Source organism: Myotis yumanensis, unplaced genomic scaffold (assembly GCF_028538775.1).
Source record: "Myotis yumanensis isolate MYYU_CA2020_CCGP unplaced genomic scaffold, mMyoYum1.0.hap1 SCAF_9, whole genome shotgun sequence".
In the NCBI taxonomy this organism is placed as follows: Eukaryota; Metazoa; Chordata; class Mammalia; order Chiroptera; family Vespertilionidae; genus Myotis; species Myotis yumanensis.
This window is the reverse complement of record NW_027223760.1, coordinates 67,004,697-67,029,306: the sequence shown is the minus strand read 5'-3', so window position 1 is coordinate 67,029,306 and position 24,610 is coordinate 67,004,697. Positions and strand designations below refer to the sequence as shown.

General features: G+C 52.5%; 1 protein-coding gene across 5 annotated transcripts in view; it reads left to right on the top strand.

Annotated features, from left to right (window-relative positions):
- Positions 1–24,610, top strand: part of PDE1C (phosphodiesterase 1C) — a 306,148-nt gene that overhangs the window by 33,055 nt on the left and 248,483 nt on the right. For all 5 annotated transcript variants that reach the window (XM_070424539.1, XM_070424538.1, XM_070424542.1 and 2 more), the window contains exon 2: positions 15,568–15,627. In XM_070424539.1, the coding sequence (XP_070280640.1) occupies positions 15,568–15,627 (60 nt within the window). The remainder of the gene's footprint in view (positions 1–15,567; positions 15,628–24,610) is intronic.

Below are 24,610 nucleotides of genomic sequence, written 5' to 3'. Positions count from 1 at the left end.
AACAGCCCATGGTCAGCAGGTTCTGTTCGCCCTCTGGGATTTCATTCATCGCAGGGATTTGCATGGAGCATGGCAGCTGTGTTCTCTGGGAGGCTGGGTAACGTGGGGGATCATCGTGGGGTTTCGGTAAAAGCCAGAGGGGCTGTGGATGGCGTGGGAAGGCTGTTTGCAGAAGCCACAGCGAGGATACTGCTAGAAGGTCCCCGAGGGCTGTATTGAATAAGGCTTCGTAGAGCCTGGATTTACTAGGTTTTGGAAATGTGAATTCTGCTTCTGGAGATGACCTAAATCTCACTTAATATTGGATGTCAATGACCAGTTCGCAGGTTGCTGCAAACTTAAATATCATTTCTTGGAAGGTATATCGTTTCTCACCAAGATGCCTGCAGTAGCCCAGTTGACCCTTCAACCCCAAACCCATTCCCATCCAACAGCCAGGATGGCCTTCGGAAAACACGGTTCCGAGTCCACCTTACCCAGGCGTGAAGCGCTCGGACGGCTTCCCATCCACCTTGCTGCGCAGAGTGTGACCTGGACCGGGACCAGGTTGTGATCCGTAAGCCCCAAGCAAGGACACAGATTGAGAGCAGGCATTTAGGAACTTTTATAGGAACTGGCAAGATGAGTTTATGTCTATTAAGTCTAAGAGTAAAAGAACAACAACACGTGGACTGGTATTTTGTTTGTCTTCTAATTTTCTAGTAACCCATTTTTATTGGTTTTACAAGAGTATTGGTCTACGACACACCGGAAAGCAATGGTGTGAGCAGCACTGGCTTGCGGGGCCGAGGTGCTGGCCCTGCCGCCTGCCTAGCTTGTTCCCCAGGTCCTCCTCGTTCCGCAGCCAGGCTGGCTTCCTCACACGCATCCCCCTCCCACGTGGAGTTGTGCAAGCGCCGTTCCCTCTGCCTGGGGTCTTCCCGCTGTCAGTCCCCATGATGGGCTGAGTTCCAGCTTATTCTTCAGCGCTCAGCTTGCACATCGCTTCCTAAAGAAGTCTTCTTTTTCCTTTCCCCTTCCAGACTAGCTAGCGAGTGACATGCTCTCTTTGTCCCGGTTCTTCTTCGTAGTACTTTACAAAACCGTCACCAAATAATTAATCGTATGATCTGTTGTGTTGAAAGCCCGTTTCCCCACGAGAATGTACCTTCTATGACCACCTACTCTGCGCCTGCTCTGTGGGTTGTGCCCTGTGATCCTGGGATCTCGCACAGTGCCCGGCACAGAGTAGGTGCTCAGTAAACAGTTAATTTACGAGTGAATGAAGAGTTAGTTGAAAAATGTGCTTGGTGCATTTGCTTATATGAGCGCTGAGGTATATTTATAAAGCAAGAGAGCCATTGCCCTAGAGTTGGTAGGTTCCACAGAGGTGGGGACATAGGTGATACACGATTAGCTCCCCACCCGGAATAATTGGCATTTGCCTAAAATATTGGTAATCCCTAAGTATCTGGTCTGTAGGGAAACGCACTGGAAGGCTTCCTGGATATGTTAGCCACCTGCTGGGTGAGCTATCAGATTGACCGCCAGAGGGGATCGCCACTGAACAGACTTCACTTGGCTGGAGGGTGGAGTGGGGATGAGGAAAGAGCCAATGACAGGCGTGGAGATGACTGTGACCAACCTTTACAAAGAGTCTGGACTTTATGTAATAGCCAGGGGGAGCCGCCAACGTTTCAGGGGTACGGGGTGGAGAATGGAGACAGGGCAAGAAGTTATGAATATTTTAATTAGGTTTTTATTATTCATGGTGGACGGTTTAGTGTGTGCATTACCCTCCCTGAGCCAGGCTCCTCCTCTGTGCAGATATCTGTGAGGGCGGCCCACCTGGGAGGACCTTGTAGGAGGCTGCCACCTCATCCCAGCGGGAGCTGGCAGCTGGGATGGAGGTGGGTGAGGGGGGAGGGCAGACTAGGATCGTCGGGCAGTGGGAGGGCTGGGAAGAGGCAGGTAGACTAGAGGTGGAGTCCACAGGAGCTGGTGATGGATTCCATGCGGAAGATGAGGGAGAAGGAGTGAAGGAGGAGGGATGCCCCGGTGCCTGGTCTGGAGAACTGGGCAGGGGAGGAGCCTTTCCCTGGGCTGAGGCTTCAGGCTGCTCATGTGTTTAGATGGGGCCACCTGAGCTTCCAGTGTGCGGGCAGGCGTGCGCGGGCAGCGGTGTGCGGGCAGGCATGTGCGGGCAGGGGTGAGCGGGGAGGGGTGAGCGGGCAGGGGTGTGCGGGCAGGGGCGTTCGGGCAGGGGCGTGTGGGCAGGGGTGGGCAGGCAGCAGTGGGCGGGCAGGGGTGTGCGGGCAGAAGGCCCGAGGGGCTTCATCCTGGGCTGAGGCCTAGGTCTGCCTGGACTGTGGACCTGCAGCTGCAGGTGGGTGAGTGCACAGCTGTGTCCAGCTGTGAGGGGCGAGCGACTGCAGAGGCCAGGGTGACAGGGCGTCTGCTACCGGTTTAAAGAATGTAGCCTTGGCTGTGTGTTTGTGTGCACCTGTGTGTGTGCGCTTGTGTGTATGTGCATGTATGTGCGTGTGCGTACTTGTGTGCACGCATATGTGCGTGTGTGTGCATGTGTGTGTGCCGTCACTTTCTCTGTCTGCACCATGCTTCACCCGCTCCTGACTTAATCGGCTTGACGTGGACAAATGTCACCATCTGGCACTGGTCCTGTGCCTTTGCCATCGGAGGGAGGGGTGATGCCACTCAGAAGTGCGGGTCCCGCCCGCTTGCCCTCGTGCTGCGTCAGAGCCAGAGCCGCATCCGTAGGCGTGCGGTGGATGTCATGCAGGGAAAGGTGTCTGGTTGCAGGGGCTGTACTGCGTCCTGAATCAGGAGACCCAGCCAGGCGCTGGGCGTGTGGGGGACTCGGGCTGTCGCTCGGGAGAGGAGTGGAGGAGGATGTGGCTGTGGCGTTATCAGCCCTGTGCCAGGCACTTTATTAATAGCCCTCCAGCTGGGCGGACCCGCGGTGAAGGAGGAAGCGCACTGAGTGGGTGGGGCTGGCAGCGGAGTCCTCCTGGCGTGGCCTGGGGACCCTCCACCTCGGAATCGGCTGGGCAGTCAGCCAGGGATCTGTCAGTTGGTCCGAGATGGACCTAAGGAATGGTCCACTTTTATTAAAATCCCCACCTGAGGATATGTTGATTGATTTTAGAGAGAAAGGAAGGGAGAGGGAGAGAGAAACATCTGACCAGTTGCCTCCTGCACGCGCCCTGACTGGGGATCAAACCCAAAACCTAGGGATGTGCCCTGGCCGGGAACGGAACGAGAGGACGACACTCCAACCAGGTGAGCCACCAGCCTGGGGAGAAATGGCCCACATTTTAAAATAATATGTTTTTTAAAAATTGATTTCAGAGAGAGAAAGGGAGAGGGAGAGAGAGATAGAAGCATCAATGATAACAGAATCATTGATCGGCTGCCTCCTGCATGTCCCACACTGGGGATCAAGCCCGTAACCTGGGTGTGTGCGCTGACCAGCGATCGAACAGTGACCTCCTGGTTCATAGGTCGGAACATAACCACTGAGCCACGCTGGCCGATCACAAATGGCCCATTTTTAACACCTAATTTGAGAACCGCTCCTATAGGCCCATGTCTCTGAGTCAGAACTCCGGCTCCAGCTCTGCTACTCACTGGGCGCGTGTGGCCAGGTTCCTGCTCCCTCTCAGCCTCAGATGGGTCTTCTATGAAGTGGGGAGGGTAGCAGAGTCCGCCCCATCGATGGGTGGTTGAGAGGATACCGTAAAGGGCCCAGCACAGAGCGTGGCAGGCAGTGAGTGCCCCGTAAGTCAGAGCTGTTGTGTTGTGACCCAGCTGCTGCCAGGCCCGCGGATCTGGGCAGCTCATCTGTCTTAACGCAAAGCTGTAGAGCTTAGCCCGCGGTGCCGTGGCCGGCTGCACATGCGCACTCGGCTTTTTTTAATGAACGCTTAACTGTACACCCTCATTTTCCTCTTCATTTAAAGTCCTCTGAATGTATATTTTGCATGTATATTCTTTAAAAAATATATATTTTTTGTTGATTTCAGAGAGGAAGGGAGAGGGAGAGAGAGATAGAAACATCACTGATGAGAGAGAATCATGGATCGGCTGCCTCCTGCATGCCCCCCACTGGGGATCAAGCTTACAACCCGGGCATGTGCCCCAACCTGGAATCGAACCATGACCTCCTGGTGCATAGGTCGATGCTCAGCCACTGAGCCTCTGCCAGGCTGCAGGTATATTCCTAATTAAACATCTACCTTAGGGCATGCCTTTATCTTGGGCTCCGTGTAGGATTCTATACACCAGACCAAAGAGACCATGCCGCACAGTAGATGGAAGGGTTTTCAAAGGCAGCCCGTGAGCACCTGCGATGTTTGCCTCCTGAACCAGCTGTAGAGCCTCTCCCACACAAGGCGCGCCTCCACTGGGCCTAAGACACGATGATGGACTTATTTGTGTGCCTGGATTTTTTTTTTTTAATCTGAAAAACTGAAGCAATCTCCTGGTCTGCGGGGCGGATCCATGCGCTGGCAGGTGTGAAAGGCACTTCATTCTTCAGCAGAAAGAGTTACAGCAGCCCAGGTAGCACCGATGCTGCTTGACGCTCACTCCCAGATGCAGGTCTGGGCGTCTGTTCTCGTCCCACAGCTGTGGGCAGCCCCTTCATTGGGCTATAAAGGGACCTCTCTCCCTTCCCCCAACATCACCTGTCGCTACAGCGCTGGTGCCATCTCCCACGGTCCAAGGAAGGCTTGGTCTCATCACTGAACATCTACCATCTGACAGGCAGGTAAACGCCCGCTTCTGCGGACTTGAACTCACCACCCCGGGAAGGAGAGCACCGCCCATCAGAGGGTCTCTGCTGTGCTGTGCTGCGTTCAGGAGCACTGCCTTCAGTGAACTGACCCAGATCCTGGGCCCACGAACTCTAGGACCGAGGGTCTAGGAGGACTTTCTGTGCCACATTTGAGTCTGCTCCGTGGCATCCCTGACAAGAGGTTGAGCAGGCCCACTCCCTTCTGGACACCTTTGACTACTGGAGCGGAAGGCAGGATGGGAGGGGATGCTAGTGAAAGGGGGAAGTGGAGTGGGCTGGGCTGGAACAGGGACAGAAAATGACAGCCCGGCTGGCATGGCTCAGTGGCTGATCATCGACCTATGAACCAGGAGGTTATGGTTCAGTTCCCAGTCAGGGCACATGCCTGGGTTGCAGGCTTGATCCCCAGTGTGGGGTGTGCAGGAGCAGCGGATCAATGATTCTCTCTCATTATTGATGTTTCTTTTTTCTTTTTTTTAAAAAAAATATATTTTATTGATTTTTTTACAGAGAGAAAGGGAGAGAGATAGAGAGTTAGAAACATCAATGAGAGAGAAACATTGATCAGCCGCCTCCTGCACATCTCCTACTGGGGATGTGCCCGCAACCCAGGTACATGCCCTTGACCGGAATCGAACCTGGGACCTTTCAGTCTGCAGGCCGACGCTCTATCCACTGAGCCAAACCGGTTTCGGCTCATCATTGATGTTTCTGTCTCTCTCTCCCTCTCCCTTCCTCTCTGAAATAATATATATATATATATATATATATATATATATTTAAAAAAGGGAAAAAGAAAATGACAAGAATGAAACTCTCATGGGAATGAATTCTGTTTTCTTCATAAATGGACTCAGGACCAGCTTTGCACGATCAAGGAGCTTGTCATATGGCATAGTCACCTAAGTGTGAGGTATTTCAGGATTGTGAAGCATCTTGGAGGTTTTGTTGTTTGGTTGAGAGGCCCTTGTCCGTCTGTCTGCTTGGGCCTGACTGGATGGCAGTGCGAGGGCCGGGCCACCACGCTGCACGGGGTTATTCTTTGTGGTGAGAGGTTGCGCTTCCAAGGGGACTAGCCCACATGCCGTGCCCAGCGTATTTCCTCCCGCAGGGGCACACTTGGCAAAGGAGGGCCTTCGGGGTTCCTGGGACCTTGTCCGGGTCCCTCGCAGTCACACACCACGAGGACAAAGGTGCCCGCCTGCGGGGCCCTGCTGGGGACCCGTGACCTGAGCCCCGGCGCTGCGGCAGCAGGGAGCTGTGCTCCGGGAGGTTTGCTGTCAGTGGGACAGTTCGCCGGGAGAGCCCCGGCCCTCAGCGGTGCACGGTGACGGTAGCGTCTGCGTTGAACAGTGTGCGCTTTTCTGGCTCCTCTGGTCCAGTGGAGCCGGGCTGGGGCCGCTCGCGCCCCTGGGACACCCCTGCCTCCTGGGGGAGGTCCTGGCCGAGGTCGGGACAGCTTCCAGGCAGAGCTGACGTTCCGGTCGCTGACACGGCCTGTCCCGGGCTTCCTGTTGTGTTAGTCGCCGTGAACCTGGCACCGTAGTTTCTGCTCCTGGTTTCTCCAAGTCGTGTCTTTTCCAGGAGCCCTTGTGAACCCTTAATTCATAGTTTCTGGAAATCGCGTGTTCGGTGGTTTTGGACATAAGCATGGATCAGAATGGCGTGGGGAAGTCTGTTTACGATGCAGATTCCTGGGGGGCCCTTCCTGCCCCCAGAGCTTCTGATCCAGAAGGTCTGGGTGGGCCTGGGGACATGCATTTTAACATGCCTACTCCCACATGTGCCAGGGCTTTCAAAACAAGGGTGGTCATGTTTTGGGTGCTGTTTTGGGGTACAACATCATCACCCAACCATTTACCCAGAGCCAGACTTCATGCCACGCTGCCCAGTCCACGGCTTTACAGAAACAAGTATTCATTTTGGGGAACCAGGTCCCACGGCGAGGGCTTCCATAATCTCCATATTGGTTCAGGGTCCCGGACCCTCATGGGCAACTGGAGGGAAATCTTCAAATTGCGACCGTCTTTCCAACGTCTCAGGGTCCAGGGCCAGCGAAACTGCAGCCTCCCGCTCCTGAAGTCTGCAGCCTCGCCTGTACCTCCTTAGGGATGCTGGCGTCTTTGAAAAGTCTCTGCATCCTCTGAGCCTGTGTGTGGGTGAAAGAATGCAAAGTCTCCTCGCCTTTGCCAAGCCCACGTCCTTAGCTGAGGTCGGGTTAGTGGGTGACGGGCAGTGAGCCCCTCTGAGCCCATCCTGCAGCATCCCCAGGGACACCACACCCGGGGGTGCTCATGGGTGGATGCAAGAGGGGTTCGGTCACTGTATCACGTTTCTTTACAGCAGGACATGACGAAGCTTTCCGAGGCCAGTGTGCACGGCGCTTTTCCGGGATGGGTGGAGTCTGAGGGTTCCCGGCGGTCTGGCCAGGCCCCCTTCCTGTTGGACTGTCTTGGGTAGGGTGCTGCCTTCCACAGAATCTCATTGGAAAACAGCGTCCCGGGCCAAGGGAGCTGGTGATCACGTGGGGATCGTAAACACCCACGAAGGACAGAGAACTGACGTGGATCCCATTTCCAGGTCAGGGCCAGGGCTCACAGACACCGCTCTCAGCATCTGCCTCGGGCAGCACCGCTGGTCGGGCGGTTGGTTCTGGAGCCCCGAGAGTGCACGGAGACCAGCTCCCCGTGGGATTCTGCGGCACTGCCTTGGGGTGCACCCAAAGCGTTCAGAGCCAGCCTGGGTGCTTGCCTTGTTCCTTGTGATCTAGTGTTACTACGGTCCCAGGCCTAGCGACCCGGTCCCCGGCCACCTCTGTGCTCCGTCCTTGGTCCCTTGGGCCCATTTCTTCACGTCCTCCTCCTTTCCCGCCCCCATCTCTGCCTGAAGCTGAAACACAGCACTCATTCATCCCTCCACTCCACAAACCGGGTGTGGGGGTGCCGCCTTCCATCCCGCATTCAGGCTTCTCCTCCCACGTTCCCATCACCTGTCAGGACGCAGGCGGCGTTCGCTGGGAGCAGGGGCCTGGTGGCATCCTGTCTTTGTAGAGGGAGTGTGTCTCATAGTAGTTTTTGTTAAGAACCGTCTCCTTGGAAACCGGCTGACACGTAAATCCTCCTCTCAAAGGCTTGTGTGAGGTGCTTCCTTCTGCAGTCAGTTCAGGAGCTCTTGGGTCAAAGTGTCCTTCCTGGTGGGAAGATGACACTGTCTTGTCCTTTGATCATCTGCCTGTCCCAGATTTCAGTGTTTCTTTCGGGAAAGAAGGTGATAAAGGCAACTAGCACTGATTTGGCCCTCATGGCCCGGTGGCCGTGGCTCCTCACCACTGCTCTCAGCTGCAGAGGAAGTAAGACTTGGATAAATGACTCCCCAGGAAGGAGGCAGGGCTTGGACCCAGGTCAGCTGGCGCTTACTTTCAGCTGAGCTTTTTTTTTTTTTTTTTTTTTAAATTTAAAATTTATTTTTAGAGAGGAAAGGAGAGGGAGAGAGAGAGAAACATCAACGGGAGAGGGGAAACATCCATTGGCTGCCTCCTGCACGTCCCCTACTGGGGATCGAGCCCACAATCCGGGCCTGTGCCCTGGCTGGGAATCGAACTGGCAGCCATTCAGTGTCCGGGACGATGCCCAACCAACCGAGCCACACCGTCCAGGGCTTCAGCTGAGCCTCGAAGGACTCTTCCAGGCCCTACTCTTACCGCCTCCCACCCCAACCACAATGTTTGTCTTTACAAGAGAACAAATTCCCTTTTATTTACTCACTTTTCAGTAAGTTTAAATCCTTAGGGGACAGCACTCTACAGATCCCGTGTCCACGGCCTTAGCAGGAGGCTGCTTTGGAATTTAGCACGAACCACCCACTGTTTCCAGGAGCACGACTCTGATTCGGTTCAGGTTGCCACCAGGAGTCACGTACTGTCTTTGCTTTGCACATAAGCAACTCTCCTGCCCAGATAGGATTCAGCTTCACCTCCAGCATCAACCCCGTCAGCTTTCAGGAGCGCTGTGCTCCCTCTGAGCCCGGAGACCTGCTGACAGCCAGCAGGGTGGCCTTGGACCTCACCTTGCAGGCAGGTTTGCCCTCACGGGTCCTGCTCCCGCAGCCTCCCAGCTCCAAGGTGGAGCAAGCGCCCAGCCCCGTGCTCTTGAACACCTGACGTTCCTCGGGTCTATGTGGCTGTGGGGAGAGGGAGGGCGGGACTTCGCTTTGCTATTTCTGGTGTCCAGTTTGAAACATTTAAGTCCCCCCAGAGCCGGTTCCCATGGCAGGTCAAGGAAAGTGTGAATCATTGAGAACCACAGAGAATTTCCACATCCTGTCAGCTTCCTCCCGCTCGAAACCATCACTCAGGCTGCCGATCTCCAGGGGCCCAGAGCCGCAAGCTGAGCGGCCCCCTCTCTCCCTGTCGTGCAAACAGCGTGTGCGGCTCAGCCCGGGAGACGGGCCCCGCCTGTGCCGGAGCCTCCTCTCACAGGGCTCACTTACACAAGCTCCTTACCTCAGGACCATTTGTCTAAAAGGCACACCGTGCGCCTGTTCATTGTGCAAGAGTGTCCTGCTGTGTGACCCTCGCACGACTCGCTCTCCCTCCTCCTACCTGCTCCCCCTTCACACCCCCCACCCCAGTCTGCCTAAAGTTCTCTCTCTCTCTCTCTCTCTCTCTCTCTCTCTCTCTCTCTTGCTATCGCTCTCGCTGTCCACCTGCAGGAACTAATTTGGGTCAGGCACCCTAGATGCCAAAACCTTGCTTGGATCACGCATCACCATCTCCCCAACATTTATTCCTCTCTGACTCTTGTACCCACCCACCTGACTCCATATCTCCACTCCCCTGAGCCTCCATGGGGCCCCAGGAACCTTATTTCCTTGATAAAACAGAAGAGCTCAGAGGAGAATGTCCACGTGCTCCCACGGCACAGCCTCCACGTGTCCTGCAGCCACACGCACAGACTCCGCATCATGCCCAGCACTTCCCATGTCTCCCCAGACATGCGCTCCTGGCTGGGGAGAGACCGAAGCTGAGTCAATACCTCCCTCGTGCAGTGGGCCCAGTATCCCCTGAACTTTTCTTACAGTCACTCCCCCGTCACTGCATCATTCTTATCAGCACGTGGACATGCTCTGATAGCTTCTATCTTTAAAAAAAGAAAGAGCTAGGCCGGCATGGCTCAGTGGTTGAACATCGACCTATGAACCAGGAGGTCACGGTTCAATTCCTGGTCAAGGCACATGCCTGGGTTGTGGGCCTGATCCCCAGAGTGGGGCATGCAGGAGGCAGCCGATCCATGATTCTCTCTCATCATTGATGTTTCTATCTCCCTCCCTCTCCCCTCACCTCTGAAATCAATAAAAATATATTTAAGGAAAGAAAGGAAGAAGTCCTGTATGGACGGTCATGGAAGGCCTCACTGAGAAGGTGACAGCTGAGCACAGTAGTTAAGGATGATCTTGGCCGAGTCTCCCCCCAGCATCCCACCCAGTTCTGCTTGCTGCTGCTCAGGCCTCTGTGTGTTGAAGGCGAGGTGAGGCCAAACACCTGCCAGCAATTCCGTGTGCTCCGCCTTCTGCAGGAAGGTGCCCGGAGCCTCACCCCAAGGCTTTCTTCTTCGCGGGGAGTCCCCTGACCTGGCTTTCCAGCCACCAGGCTTCACAGAGGATCTCACCCGGGGTGGGGCTCAGTGCTTGTGGCCACGCAGCCAGCAGCAGCGGGCAGATTTCCTTGAGGAAGCCGGGCTCTGCCCAGCACCAGCTCGCTCACGGTGTGTTTGCCCTGGCACCCAGCACCCCAGCTGCGTTTACGCTCGCCCAGGTGCCAGGGCTTTCAAAACAAGGGTGGCCGTGTTTTAGGTGCTGGTTTTGGGTACAAAGCAGTGCGCACCTGCTCAGCCCCCACCACAGCTGGTGGGCCCGCCCTCCCCTGCCCTGTTGATGGCCTGCAGTGTTTGCGGCGTAGCCGGGCCATCAGAGCCGCCTCTGTGCCTGGGGTCAGATGCCCGTTGCTTCCAGTTAACTTCCGGTCTCCCCCGCCTCCCTCCCACTCATCTTCATGACAAGCCCTTATTTCAAGATTTGTTTCTGGCCATTTTTTACGGGGAGTTGGAGTAAGGAACATACAACACACAACACACACAGCAGGGGAAAACTTCACTTAGCACGCTCGTCTCAGATCGGAATGTAGCTTCCGAGGCATTGATTAAAACCTAGGATCCTGTCCTCACTTGCAGGGTTTCTGATTTAGTGGGTCAGAGACAGGACCAAGGATTCATCGTCACCATCACCATCACTACCATCACCATCATCACCATCATTATCATCACCATCACCACCACCATCATCATCATCACCATCATCATCACCTAAGAGTCAGTCCCATCGCTGATCACACCTGAGTAACCCCCCTGAGAGGCACTGCCACCTCCCTGACTCCCTGGGTGTCGGGCGAGTGAAGCCTGTTGTGGCTGCCCTTGCAGAGTCCAGCCCAGCACCGGCTCCAGGTGGCACTCGGCACACACACTGGAGGTGGAGGCGAGGGAGGCGAACCTTCTCATGAAGAACCCTTCACAGGGCCAGGGACGGCCCACGAATGGACCCCGCAGTCATGTTTACAGTCTCCACAGCTGAATTTCTCGTAGAGTCATGTCTCTGTTGAGGATTTTAATGACGAAACAAGAGCAGCCTGACAAGAACTGAACGGGGTAATTATTTTGGAAGGAGCCTGAGCCTCACCTCCTCCCGGCCATTGCTTTGATGAAGATGTAGGAGGTCACCCCAGTTATTAGTGCTTCTGAGCCTTGGCTGCTCTTTGGAACCACCCAGGAGATGAACAAGTGCTGATGCCTGGGTACCATCCCTCTAATCCCCCCAGGCCCTGCTTGCTTGTTCTGGGGTGTGGCCTGGGCACCAGGGCTTTTTAAGTTTTCTAGGTGATTCTGATGTGCGGCCAGGACTGCAAACTGCTGACCTATAGCGTGTGGGACGGATGGAGAGGGGCTGGGAGGTTCATTTCTTGAGTTTACAGGGTGTCCTCTTGGACTAGAGACGGAAGTCCCTGGATTCTGAGATCCAAGACACGTTTTATATAAACAAACAAATAAACATACATAGTATCCAAAATTATCTATATATAAAAGCATAAATGACCGAACAACCAGTTGATTGGTCGCTGTGATGAGCACTGACCACCAGGGGACAGGTGTTCAATGCACAGGATTGGGCTCCCTCCTGTCTGGATTGGGCCTATGGGGATTGGGCCGAAACCGGCTATCTGACATCCCCCGAGGGGTCCTGGGTTGCGAGGGCATAGGTCAGGCTGAGGGACCCCACTGGTGCATGAATCCATGCACTGGGCTGCCAGTATGTAAAATAATAGTCAATTGTTTTCTGTTCCTTTAATAAAAACATTTTTCTGATTATTAACATGGTACATACTTATCATAAATGATTGAGTTTATGTAGAAAAGTACAGAAGAGGCTAAAAATCTCCCCACATGCCGGCACCTAGAAGATACAGCTGTCACTGTACCTGGTGCACACCTTTCCACTCACTGCTCTGTGCCCATGTGCACATGTGACCTAGACATGTAATTCCACGTCAACAAGACCAGTAACACACCTGGGTCTGAGTGCTCGCCCAACAGTGTGACAGGGGTACTTCCCTTCAATCTGCATGACCGTGTCCATGAGCTCTTGCCCGGTTCCAGCTCTCAGTGCTGGTCAATGGGACATCGCCTCCCTGTGAAAGCTCGCTGTGTGTTTTTCAAGTAGAAGACAAGCAGCCCTGAGGCGGGCAGGCCCTCCGAGGTCCAGAAGCTGGCGAGCACACGCAGTGTGCGGGGCAGGTCTGGGCAGTCTGTGGCCGGGGTCAGAAGGGCTGAGGGCGCCCGGCCATGCCCCTTTGTGTAGGGCTGGTCTCTGTTGAGTTTTCGTTTCATTCTTTTGTGTTCATTCTGCGAGAGGTCCTGCTTTCACTCGCCTTCCAGACCAGGCCAAGGGCACAGAAAGCCCAGTGCAGTCAGCAAAGAGCTGCCCCCTGAACACGCAGGAGGCGGAACCACCCATAAGGGGGCGTCCCGTTGCTGTCTGTGGGTGGGACCGTCCTCCAGGTGTTGAGAGAAGCCGATTCTCTGCATTTTTATTTGAAATCTCTTGGTTTTTTAAATGTAGACAACTGATGGTTTAAAATGAAAAAACAGACCAAACCAAACACACGCACGTGGGCGTCTTACCGCCCCCTGGAAGCCAGCCTGAGGCCTGGATCTGCCGAGTGTCTGTGGCCGATGGTATTGACTCAGTCTCCCCCATTCAGGTCTCAGAATATTGACTGAGGGCATTATTCTTCGGGCCACCTACTGTTCAGAGGCTGAGATACAAAGATGAAAAGCTATGGTCCTTGGTCCTTGCCTTGTGGGGAGGAGGGGCGAGAGGTGCTGTCCTCAAACAGCTTGCCCAGACCAGTGTCCTCAGTTGGTGACTCTGTAGAAGTGCAAGTTCTCGGGCCTCACCCGACCCACCGGATCAGAATCTGCATTTAAGCGAACCCTGCGGCCTGTTTTCACCACCTCCCTGGTGATTCCCTGGTGGTTGAGAACCGTGGTGTGGAAGGGAGTCAGACACGGGGGCAGGGGTCTGTGAGGTGGGAAGGGGCGGTGGGAGTCAGGGGAGCCTTTGGGAAATCAATGGCCCCACCTGGGACTTCAGGGATGATAGGAGTTGGCCAGGCCGGAGGGCGCCCTGGGGAGGAGCATCCGGGGGAGGGGCAGTGGGAGTGCTGGTAGGGACATGTGACAAGGCTGCCCTGGGGAACAGTGAGCTGAGAAGAGGTGGGGCCAGGTAGCTGGGTTGAATCTTGTGGGGGTTGGACATCACTTGACTGGGGCGTGTGGCGTTGGGCCTGGTGTAGGAAAGTAAAGCTGGTGGCAGGGCTCACCTGCCTCCTGGGCAGGGACAGCCCTCTGGGCACTCCCTGGCCTAGATCTCAGGTCCAGCCTCTCCTGGCATGACTCGGATCTGGGTCAGCAAGTGCCATCCTCGGAGGGGGCGGCGGGGAGAGGCGCGCAGCAGCCGTTGCCGAGTCCGGGACAGTGACAGAGGTGTCACCACACCTCTTTCCTCCCCAGGGACAGCGTCTCTCCGAGGTGGACGCTGCAGGGGTGGCCTGTGCAGTCCTGCTAAACAAGTAGCCCGTCTGTTTCTGCGGCAAATATTTTGGGGAAAAAAATCTTTTCTTTCTTTCCTCTTTTAGACTTGGGGCTCTGGACCAGGGAAACGCATATCTGTACCTACCTGGGCTGGTTCCTCCCACCTCCCTCTTTCTCACTGTCCGTCTGTCTGTCTGTCTGTCTGTCTTTCCCTCTTTCTGTTGGGAATGGCTGGGCTGTGAGATCATGGGAGCGGGATGCAGCGTCACCGCCCCCTGCTGGTCATTGTGTGTAACGTCTGGCTTGTAAGGTACAGAGGGAGGGGGAACCTGGGGCAATGCAAACAGCAGAAGCACAGATGTAGACTGAGATCGGATTCCTTAATTTTAAAAAACCGGGCACGTGTAGTAAATGTAAGGATGTCTACCTCTGTGTGAGGGTGAAAGGAGTTTTTTTGACTCTTTCCATCTTTGCCAAATGCTGGGATGCGTTTATGAAGGAGTCACTTCTTCCTTCCGCCGCTGCGACCTCATTCAGTAGTGGTCACATTACTGACCTTCTTCCTTCCACACATGTGTTTTCCAGCTGATTGCTTCGGGCGTTCACTCAGGTCGGTCACACATGTCTAGGCCTGTGCTGACTATGTAACCGAGGTATCACCTTGATGGGCATCAAAAGTGATAGTTAAGGTGCGGAACATGGTGTTTCCTCTTGGTAACTGACTTCCTTGTTAATCACACGGATGTGTTTATAAATACAGGGGACGCTGATGACGACACAGTAGACGGGATTAGTTACAGAGAGGCCTGTCCGAGGAGGGTGTGCCCCGCCCAGACGCAGGAGGGTGGGTTTCGTCGAGCCGTTCCCGGGAAGCTTCCTGGGCCGCCTGTTTTGAAGCCCCTGTTTGTTAGTGTCTAAATCTAAAGGTCCTTCGAATAAAACCAACCCTGCTTCTCCTGACATCCCCGCCTTGGCTTCGCCGCTGCTCGTCCGAGGAAGCCGGGCTCGGGGCGAGTGGCTGGGGTGCAGTTGTGTGTTGAGGGTCAGGACAGCCTGCTGGGAGGATGCTCGAGGCAGAAGGACCAAAGGGCGCTGGCTCGGAGGCCGGGGCTGCCTGGCTCTTGCTAAGTGGACACGGGCCAGCTTGGTCCCCGGCACCGTGAGCTCCGTGTCCTCTGGGTCCTCCCCAGCTCCCTTCAGATGCTCTAGTCCAGAGGTTCTCAACCTGTGGGTTGCGACCCCTTTGGCGGTCGAATGACCCTTTCACAGGGGTCGCCTAAGACCATCCTGCATATCAGATATTTACATTACGATTCATAACAGTAGCAACATTACAGTTATGAAGTAGCAACGAAAATAATTTTATGGTTGGGTCACAACATGAGGAACTGTATTTAAGGGGCCAGAAGGTTGAGAACCACTGCTCTAGTCAAATTCATGCGGACATTCGACCTCCCTTAGACGGGGAGCAGCATTGGGGACATAGGAGCCGAAATGACATTGCTTCTGTTCTCTTACCAAGACTCGCAGACACATTTGGGTCAAACCCGCCGGAGCGTCGGCCGCAGGTTGGCGTGTTGTGTTCACACACGTGCCTGCTCTTAATGCAGCCTCTGTTTTCTTTGTTCCCAGTTGCCAACGAAGCTGGAGACAAGGCTGCCGGGCCACTCAACCGCTTCTCCCGCTTCTCCCGTGAGTAAACCTTCCCTCCTTTCCTTGGCTCCTTCGAGGCCTTAAAAAAATAAAATGTATATCTTGATTTCAGAGAGGGAGGGAAAGGGAGAGAGACAGGAACATCAACGATGAGAGAAAATCACCGATCAGCTGCCTCCTGCACACCCCCTACTGGGGATCCGAGCCCGCAACCCGGGCATGTGCCCTGACCAGGAATCGAACCGTGACCTCCTGGTTCAGAGGTTGACGCTCACCCACTGAGCTACCCGGCCGGGCTGGATGGGCTTTCATTTCTAGCACCACCACTACCAGCTGTTTCACTTAAAGTAATTCCACCTACACTCCTTGGGCCTCGGTTTTCCCGCCTGACAAATGGGAAGTTCACGCCCAGCTTCTCCCCTTTAGAAAAAGATGCTGTCGTTTGAGGTCCTGGCAGGAGAGCCACACTGCTCCCTGCATTGTTCCCATCGGGGCAGCCACGTCCCGAGTGCAAACCTTCCATGGGATGCCATGCGTGGGGTTGAAAGGATAATTTCTCCGTTTACAGGGCTCCTTTTGGGAGGCGTCAGCACGTCGGGGTCGAGTCCTAGGAATGATTTTTATGGAACTGTAATGGCATATGATAACGGAAGCCTAAGTGCTCACATGTTGGAAACGGTGTCACACTCGCTTGTCACCGCCCCCCCTGCCCTCCTACCTGGAGTCATTATTTCCTCAGGGGGGTGGCCGGTGTGCTGCAGTCCCGGTGGGCTTGCCTCTCCTGAGGAGTGAGCTGGGGGTTACCACGTGGAGAAGGAAACTTCTAATCTTAGCAAACACTCAAGGACGACCCCTGTTCATCACGCCGAGTGAAAGAAGTCAGGCAGAGAAAGGCAGAACCGTGTGATCTCACTGAAATGTGGGATCTCAAAATCAAAGCGAAAGTCATGGGGCATAAAGTAAGTACCTCATGGTTGCTGTAGTTAGCTACACCGCGTTACATATCCGAAAGTGGCTAAGAGAGGTAGATCTTCAACGTTCTCACCACAAGAAAAAATTGTAACTGTTAATTGGACTTACTGTGAGCTTATGGTGAATTATTTTGAAATGTATACAAATATCAAATCATTATGTCATACACCTAAACTAATAGAAAGTTACAAGTCAATTGTATGTCAAAAACAAACACCCCCCCTAACCAAACCAGTATAACTTGTAGTGCTCAGACATGGCCACACGGTGGCAGAAAAGCCCAACATTTGATGTGTAGCTACTCCAGGAACCTCACTCAGGCCAATGGACTGAGCTTTTGCCAAGAGAGCCCAGGGCACTGGGAGGGACCGGGGTGGGGGTGGGGGTGGGGCATTGGACCCAAAGCTTGTGAGCAGGGCAGGTCCATTCTGGAGTTTTGATTGCTTCCCTAACTGAGAGGAGAATAATTTCTCTCCTGAGATGAGTGTGTTTGAGAAGAAAAGAACGGTGTCAAAAGCAGTAAGAAAATGGAGGCAGTTTTGGCCTCTTTTACTTTGGGAGGTAAAACTCCAGGTGGTGTTGAAAATGGTTGACCCTACTGCAGAGCTGTAGAGGAGTAACTTGGGGGGGAATGAGTGACAAGGCAAAGGGGAGGGGGGTCAACCGGTATTTTTGTTTTGTTATTTTTAATCCTCGCCTGAGGATATTTTCCCATTGATTTTTAGGGAGAGTGGAAGAGAGAGGGAAAGACAGGGAGAAATGTCGATGTGAGAGAAACACATTGATTGGTTGCCTCCTGCAGGAGCCCTGACCTGGGCCCGGGCCAGGGAGGAACCTGCAACCGAGGTACGTGCCCTTGACTGGAATCAAACCTGGGACCCTTCAGTCTGCAGGCCAACGCTCTGTCCACTGAGCCAAACTGGCTAGGGCTCACCAGTATTTTTGCACTGGGGGTCTGAGGGGGTGAACGAGCGCCTTCCCTGGCAGAGTGGGTCGGGGCGGAGAGAGATGGGCAGTGAGATGACCCCTCGGGTTGGGAGGGGGTGAACCAGCACCTATTGCGTGGTGGCGCCCGGGCAATGCAAGATGGCGTGACAGCGCGTGAGGCCAGCCAGAGGGCTCCCCGGGTGGCCGGTCACAGCTGGGAGGCCCTGCTGCAGGGCCAGGAGCGTGAGTCGGGCTGGCTGGCTATGGAGCCAGGACGATGAGAACAGGAGAAGGCGCAGGGGTGGCAGTTGGGGCTGAGAAATGCCACGAGCTGGGGCTGAGCCAGTGGCTGGGTATTCAGTGTCCTCAGGCGCGTGGACTGTGGATGCCCCAGAGCCGTACGAAGGGTCCGGGAGTGCAGGGACTGGGTCTGCAGGCTTCCTGACTTGTCTTAAACAGCTCCAACGAGTCCTAAAAAGCTCGGGTCCTGAGTCGCTCCCGACTTCCACCTGCACAGTATTCCAGGACCGAGCATCTTCACTCCCCACTCAGTCCAGCAGGAAGGAACCGCAACAGTGGCAGCTCAACGTGTGAAGGGTGTCAGGGCAGCATGCTAGCTCAGAGGTTCTCAAACTGGGGTCCCTGGGAACCTGTTAGAAATACAAGTTCTCGGATCCCTCACCCACTCTGCTGAATCAGAAACCCTGAGGGTGGGTCCCGGGAATCTGCCAGCGGTTCCGATGCACGCCCCAGTTTGAGAACCACGGCTCTGCTGATGCTGGTGCCAGGAGCAGAGCAGCACAGTGCTTTTACTTACTTTATATAACCCAGACTAATAGAGCCAGCGGCGTTTATAGCCGTTGTACCTACACCCAGAGAAGACAGAACTAATGCTAACTGTCCTTAAAGAACGGTCCGTTATTGTTTTTATTTTATTGAAGGGGCTTGGGGGTGCGGATGGTGATTTTGGGAAGATGGTCCGAAGGCCTCCCTACCCCACTCTTGGAACTGGCCCTGTTCTGCGTCACTTCTTGAATCGAATCCTTTCTCCTCCTAAGGCATCTCCTACCTAGTCCTGGCCTTTCTCCCTCCACAGCAGGTTTTATTATAAAGATCCTTGGCCGGCCCACTAGCTTCTTACTGAACCTCCAACCCCTCCCCCAAAACATGCACCATCATCTTCAAACTGTAGTTTTTGTTATGACACATGTTTGTGCTTCAGAAACACATAATTCCCCAACCTATGTCCACCCAGGATCTGTCCGCCCGGCCACAGGGGCTCCGCTGTTTTCTCCTACGCCTTTCTCCATCCCCTTCATCAGTACAGTTGTTATCAGCCAAGCAGATAGACCAGTGATGGCGAACCTTTTGAGCTCAGCGTGTGAGCATTTTGAAAAACCCTAACTTAACTCTCGTGCCGTGTCACATATAGAAATTTTTTCATATTTGCAACTATAGTAAAACAAAGACTTATATTTTTGATATTTATTTTATATATTTAAATGCCATTTAACAAAGAAAAATCAACCAAAAAAATGAGTTCGCGTGTCACCTCTGACACGCGTGTCATAGGTATGCCATCACTGAGATCGACCAACCCATCAAGTTAGACTTGGACTAACTCGTCCTAGATGGTCTAGTCCAAAGCTCGCCATCTCGTGAAAACGCGAGTCCTCTCTATGGAATCCCTGTCAGGGGTCATGAGCTCGGGGCTGGGACCCATCCAGGGCCAAAAACTCACCTTGGCCCGGAAAAGTGGTGGTAGTAGTGGTCATAGGGAAGTGTGTGTGTGTGTGTGTGTGTGAGAGTGTGTTTTCAGGGACTGAGACACACTTTACTTTTTAAAAATTAAAAAATATATTTTTATTGATTTCAGAGAGGAAGGGAGAGGGCGAGAGAGAGAATTATCAATGATGAGAGAGAATCATTGATTGGCTTCCTCCTGCATGCCGTCTACTGGGGATCAAGCCCCAATCTGGGTACGTACCCTGACTAGGAATCGAGCTGTGACCTCCTGATTCATAGGTAGATGTTCAACCACTGAGCTACACCAGCCAGTCCACTTAACTTCTTTCCTTTTATATGATCGAGTTTGAGTGTGTCTGCTATATTACTTGGTCCCCAGTATGTTAGCCACCGGTTCACCAGTGGACTGTCTGGTGATACTCTCAGTAGCGTCTATAGTTTGTGGACGATACGTAACCCAGATGTCAGCTGGAGGCTCCTGGCCCACTGGGATCTGGGAAATAGGCTCACATTGCTTTCATGTGCTTTTGGAAGGTTAGAGCAGTCCCCAATGCTCTGTGAACGCCTGGGATGACCCAGTGTTCTTCCTGCCTTGACTTCCTACCTCCGCCCACTGTTTCCCTTCGTGTGCCTCTGCCTGTCTTCACATCTGCTCTGACGTAGATTCAGATGTAGGACAAAGCCCCTTCTTTTCCTCCTCTTCTGGGCTAACCAAAGGCTTGGTCAAAGCAGAACTTGACTGAAGATTAGGGGTCCACCCTAAGAGAGGTCCCAGTATGCGATTGCATGCAGACCATTTACATTCATGATTCTAATAGATCCAGAGCCATAGAGGCATGGAACAGACTGTCAAGTCTCAGAGGGAAGGCGGGGTGGGTAGGAGGAGATCAACCAAAGAACTTGTATGCACAACCCATGGACACAGACAATAGGGTGGTGAAGGCCTGGGGCAGGAGATGGGCTAGAACGGGTTAGTAAGGGGGAAAAAGGGAATATAAGTAATATTTTCAACAGTGAAGATAAAAAAAGAGAAAAAAATAAATTCGTTGTTCTGTTCTCAACAGCCTTTCATCCATCCCCATACCAGCACTTTTTTCAAAGACCACTTTGCCCACTCCTGGCCTGCTACCCCTTGATCCTCCTCTACTCCACTCCTCCATTCTTTGCCCTTTCTTGCCATTTCCCTCTTAGGAATAAAAAGACACTATTCCCAGTCTAGGCAAGTAGCCGAAGGTGTTGCCATGGTTCCTGCCATGTGTGCTGTGGGCCTTGGGGTGACACATAGTTTTGTAGGCTGTCATAGGTCCCCTCTAGAGGACAGTGTCTCGCAGATTAAGCTAAGAGCACCCCCTTCCCCTGACCCGGAAGTTGTGGAGCCCCATGTTCACAGCTGCAGTTCTCGGAACCTATGGACGAATCGCCTCGTTTCCAGGTTCCCTCATCACTAGGGCCCAATCACAAAGGAAGTCAAGATGTGAAGCGATTTGGGTGAGAAGCTGAAGAAAACCCATGCAGGACACAGCTGAAGCACATGGAAGGAAGAAAGGACTGATACAAAATTTATTCCGGTGTCTGATGTGGTTTCTACAGCCTCAGAGATGGGCATCGTACCCCGAAGGGCACGTTGGGCACCAGAGTATAAACCGAGTCAGTTCCAGCTCTTTCCCCGGAGGAGCCTACCACCCCCAGCGGGCCAGTTGTATTGATGTTGTCACCAGCGACGGTTAGTACGGGCCACTTCAGAAAGAGTTCTTCTCCATGATGAATATATGACCCCAAGCCTCTCTTTTTCTGGAACTCTTCATTAAAACTCCAAACCTCCAAGCAGTTGCTTTCAGACACTTTTGTTTTTGCTCACAGCACACGCCCCATTACGGCATGTCCAGGATGCACGGGGCGCCTTCTTCCCCGCGCCCAGAGCTCTCCATGCACCTCTATCCCGGATCCGTTCCCACCGAGGCTTTAGAATGAGGTGGAAACTCAGCGCTGGCGCTTCCCAAAGGATACCAGGCAGATTGGCAAACGAATTGTGTGGCAGATGGTGGGACTTGGAGTTTTGCATGCTTTGCAGATATTAGCATGGAAAAACTTCCACTTATGTATAGGGCGGTGTCTGAATTAGTGAAAGTCTAAATTACGGAAAACTTAAAAGAAATGCTATCTTCGAACTCTCCAGTACCTAAGTCACACCGGCCACCGACAGTGTTTGCCAGGTAGAGTTCACTCACACTAGGCAGGCGTCTTTGTTAATTAGTCACCAAATGAGCGTTGTCAGAGTTCTCGGAAGCAGTCCCCCTTTAATCTTGTCCGCACCACTCCTCCGCCGAACAGCCTCCTTCTTTTGATGTGTGACAAAGAGTAATGGAGACCTTTCCCCTTGAAACGGGTGGCCCCGTGCATCGTGGGCCACGGCACCAGGTGAGTCTCTAAATAGACTTTGAAAGTTAAGTCGGAGCCGTGCCATCCATTGGGGACACAGATGCAAAGCTTCACTCGGAAGCAGGGTGGGCACCATTCCTCCTGCTCACGTGGGAGGCTCGGGCTACGCATGGCTTATTGTGATAGCTGGCTGTTTGGGCACAAATGCAGTCTCCATCTTGGTTCTCTCTGCTGAATTGACCTGGCAGCCCAAGTCAACAGCGAGTGGAACCTACAGTGATCCACACTCCTTGCCTTTGGAAAAACATGCTCTGTATGGATTTTTTTTTTCATTACAGGGTGGTTAAATGAGGGTTAAATCCGAAATAAAGCCCTAAGCCCTGGCCAGGTAGCTCACTTACTTACAGTGTTGTTCTGATATGCCAGGTTTTTGGTTCCATCTCCAATCAGGGCACATACAGGAATAACCCAATGAATGCATACATAAGTAGAAAAACAAATTGATATTTTTCTCTCTCTCAAATCAATAAAAAACATTAAAATTAAAAAAATAAGACTCCAAACAAAATATGGCAGATGGCAGAACCCCAACACCAACTCTCTTCAGCTCCAAGGGGGTTTGCTGGGAGGATCTGTGGTCATTCACAGACCCACGGGAGCTGTCTCTCTGGGGACCTGAGGGATCAGAGCCAGGGGCAGGTCACTCCCAGGACTCCTTGTTTTTCCTGCTTTCCTTGGGGTGCTAGCGCCATTTGCTCCGGCTCCTTCGTGGAGTGGGATGTGCTTCCCAGCACCAGCAGTCTAATAGGAAAGAAAGGGCGCTTCCTTTTGATTTCAGTAGGAAAAATACCAGGGAAGAATGGTGATTATCCAAGCTGGGGTCGTATACCTACTCCTCGACTTTATCCCCGAGGACAGGGCCATCGGGTAGCATAGCTGAAAGCCATCTGGCTCACGTGGAATGAGTAACAGGGGAGGAGTTCTCAGAATAAAGTGAGAGGGCTAAGTACGGAGGAAATGGTGTTTGGGTTAATAAATGCAACAGATGTTTCATACAGAAGGGACCAGTCGTATACCTGGATGAGAGCATGATACGTTGCTAAGGTGAAAATTCTTCTGGTAAAGAAATTAAACAATTAATCATCCTTTTGTTAAAGACCATCTCAATATAAATCCAAAAAGGAGATTTCTCTTTAGAAATTGACGAAGTGATTTTAACTAAACTTTCCTTAGAGACGTAAGCAAGTAAGAACAGTCAAGATGAGAAGGGAGGAGGCCTGTCCGATGTTAATGGATGTTATTGAGTTATAGGTAGAATAATGGGATCCAGTTATGTAGAAAAGTAACAGGTTGCTTTAACACAGCAGTTCTCAAACTGTGGGTCACGACCCCTTTGGGGGTCGAACGACCCTTTCACAGGGGTCGCCTAAGACCATCGGAAAACACATATATAATTAGATATTGTTTTTGTGATTAATCACTATGCTTTAATTATGTTCAATTTGTAACAATGAAATTGGGGGTCACTACAACATGAGGAACTATATTAAAGGGTCCCTGCATTAGGAAGGTTGAGAACCACTGCTCTAACAGGATAGCTCAGAAAACCCCCACACCCTAATGTATTTGAGAATTTAAAATATGTCATCACAAAGCAAGCTGAATTCTTACGTGCCATAGGGAGACTACAGCCCTCCCCCAACCTTGGTGTGTCTTTCTGAAATGGAGTTAAATTGCCAAATCTTTTTGAAATCGGAGGAGACAGAATTTCTGAAAAGTTTCTAAAACCAAGAATTAGTATAGTAAAAAGAATGGAACAGGGCTGTGCAACTGATTTAAAAATATTCAAAACCTTATTGGTACTTCATTTTCTTTACTGTCATTATTGTGTTATTTTAGTGGCATAAAACTCTTCATCCGGGTTTTATTAGGTTCCCTGCTGACCTCTGTGTCCTGGCCAAGTTTTCTTCCCTGCTGGGCATTTTAGGGGCCTCACCCTCCTAAAAGGAGGGGATACCCTACAAACCTATGTTACAGATATTTTGAGAACCATTGAAAGTTCCCGAGAATTTAGTTTTTAATCTTTTAGGAGAATTAGGTCTCTTCTTTCCTCCTGGCTTTGCAGGACTCCGCCTTCTCAGCCTTCAGCCGGCATAATCTTCGTCTATTTCATTTTTTTTAAAAACCAGGAACTTCATTGATGGAGCACTTGTCAGATTTAAATGGGATTCCCATCTCACCTTGGGCTCCTCCTGCGGCAGTTTATCAGGCTCCCCCCGTCAGATACACACACTTCACAGTGAATCTATAGTTATTTTGGAATCAGATTTTTCTCATCTCCTTTTCTTGCTCTCTTGTCTTTTCTCAACCCATCAAGCTCACCTCATGTTATCCATCTCCTTCTGCAGCCTGAGCTGCAAGCTGCTGTCATGCAAAAGGACTACGCAAAGTCAAGGTTCTCCTAGTAGCAAATAAGCTGTATCGTATGACTTATGAAAAAGGATGTCTGTTTTGTAAAAAAAATGCAGAACATGCCCTGGCTGGTTTCCTCAGTGGTTAGAGCGTCAGCCCACGGACTGAAGGGTCACAGGTTTGCAGGTTCAATTCCCGGTCAAGGGCACATACCTCAGTTGCAGGTTCCCCAACCCCAGTTGGGGCATGTGTGGGAGGCAATCTAATCAATGTGTCTCTCTCATTGATGTTGCTCTCTCTCTCTCCCCCTCCATCTCTCTCTCCCCAGTCCCTTCCTCTCTTTAGAAATCAATGGCAAAAATATCCTCTGGTGAGGATTTAAAAAACAACAACACAGTAGAACATTCTGCTTGATCTACACTATGTGTATGTTTATTTGCTCATAAATGAAGTACAGTGTGATGTACCACTCCGAGCCCTGAGTCAGGAGGGTGAGGATCTCAGGGGATCTGAGGGACAAAGTGATCTATTCTCTAACTCTATGGTCTTGGTTATTAATCTCCCGGAGCCATGGTCCCAGTGCTCA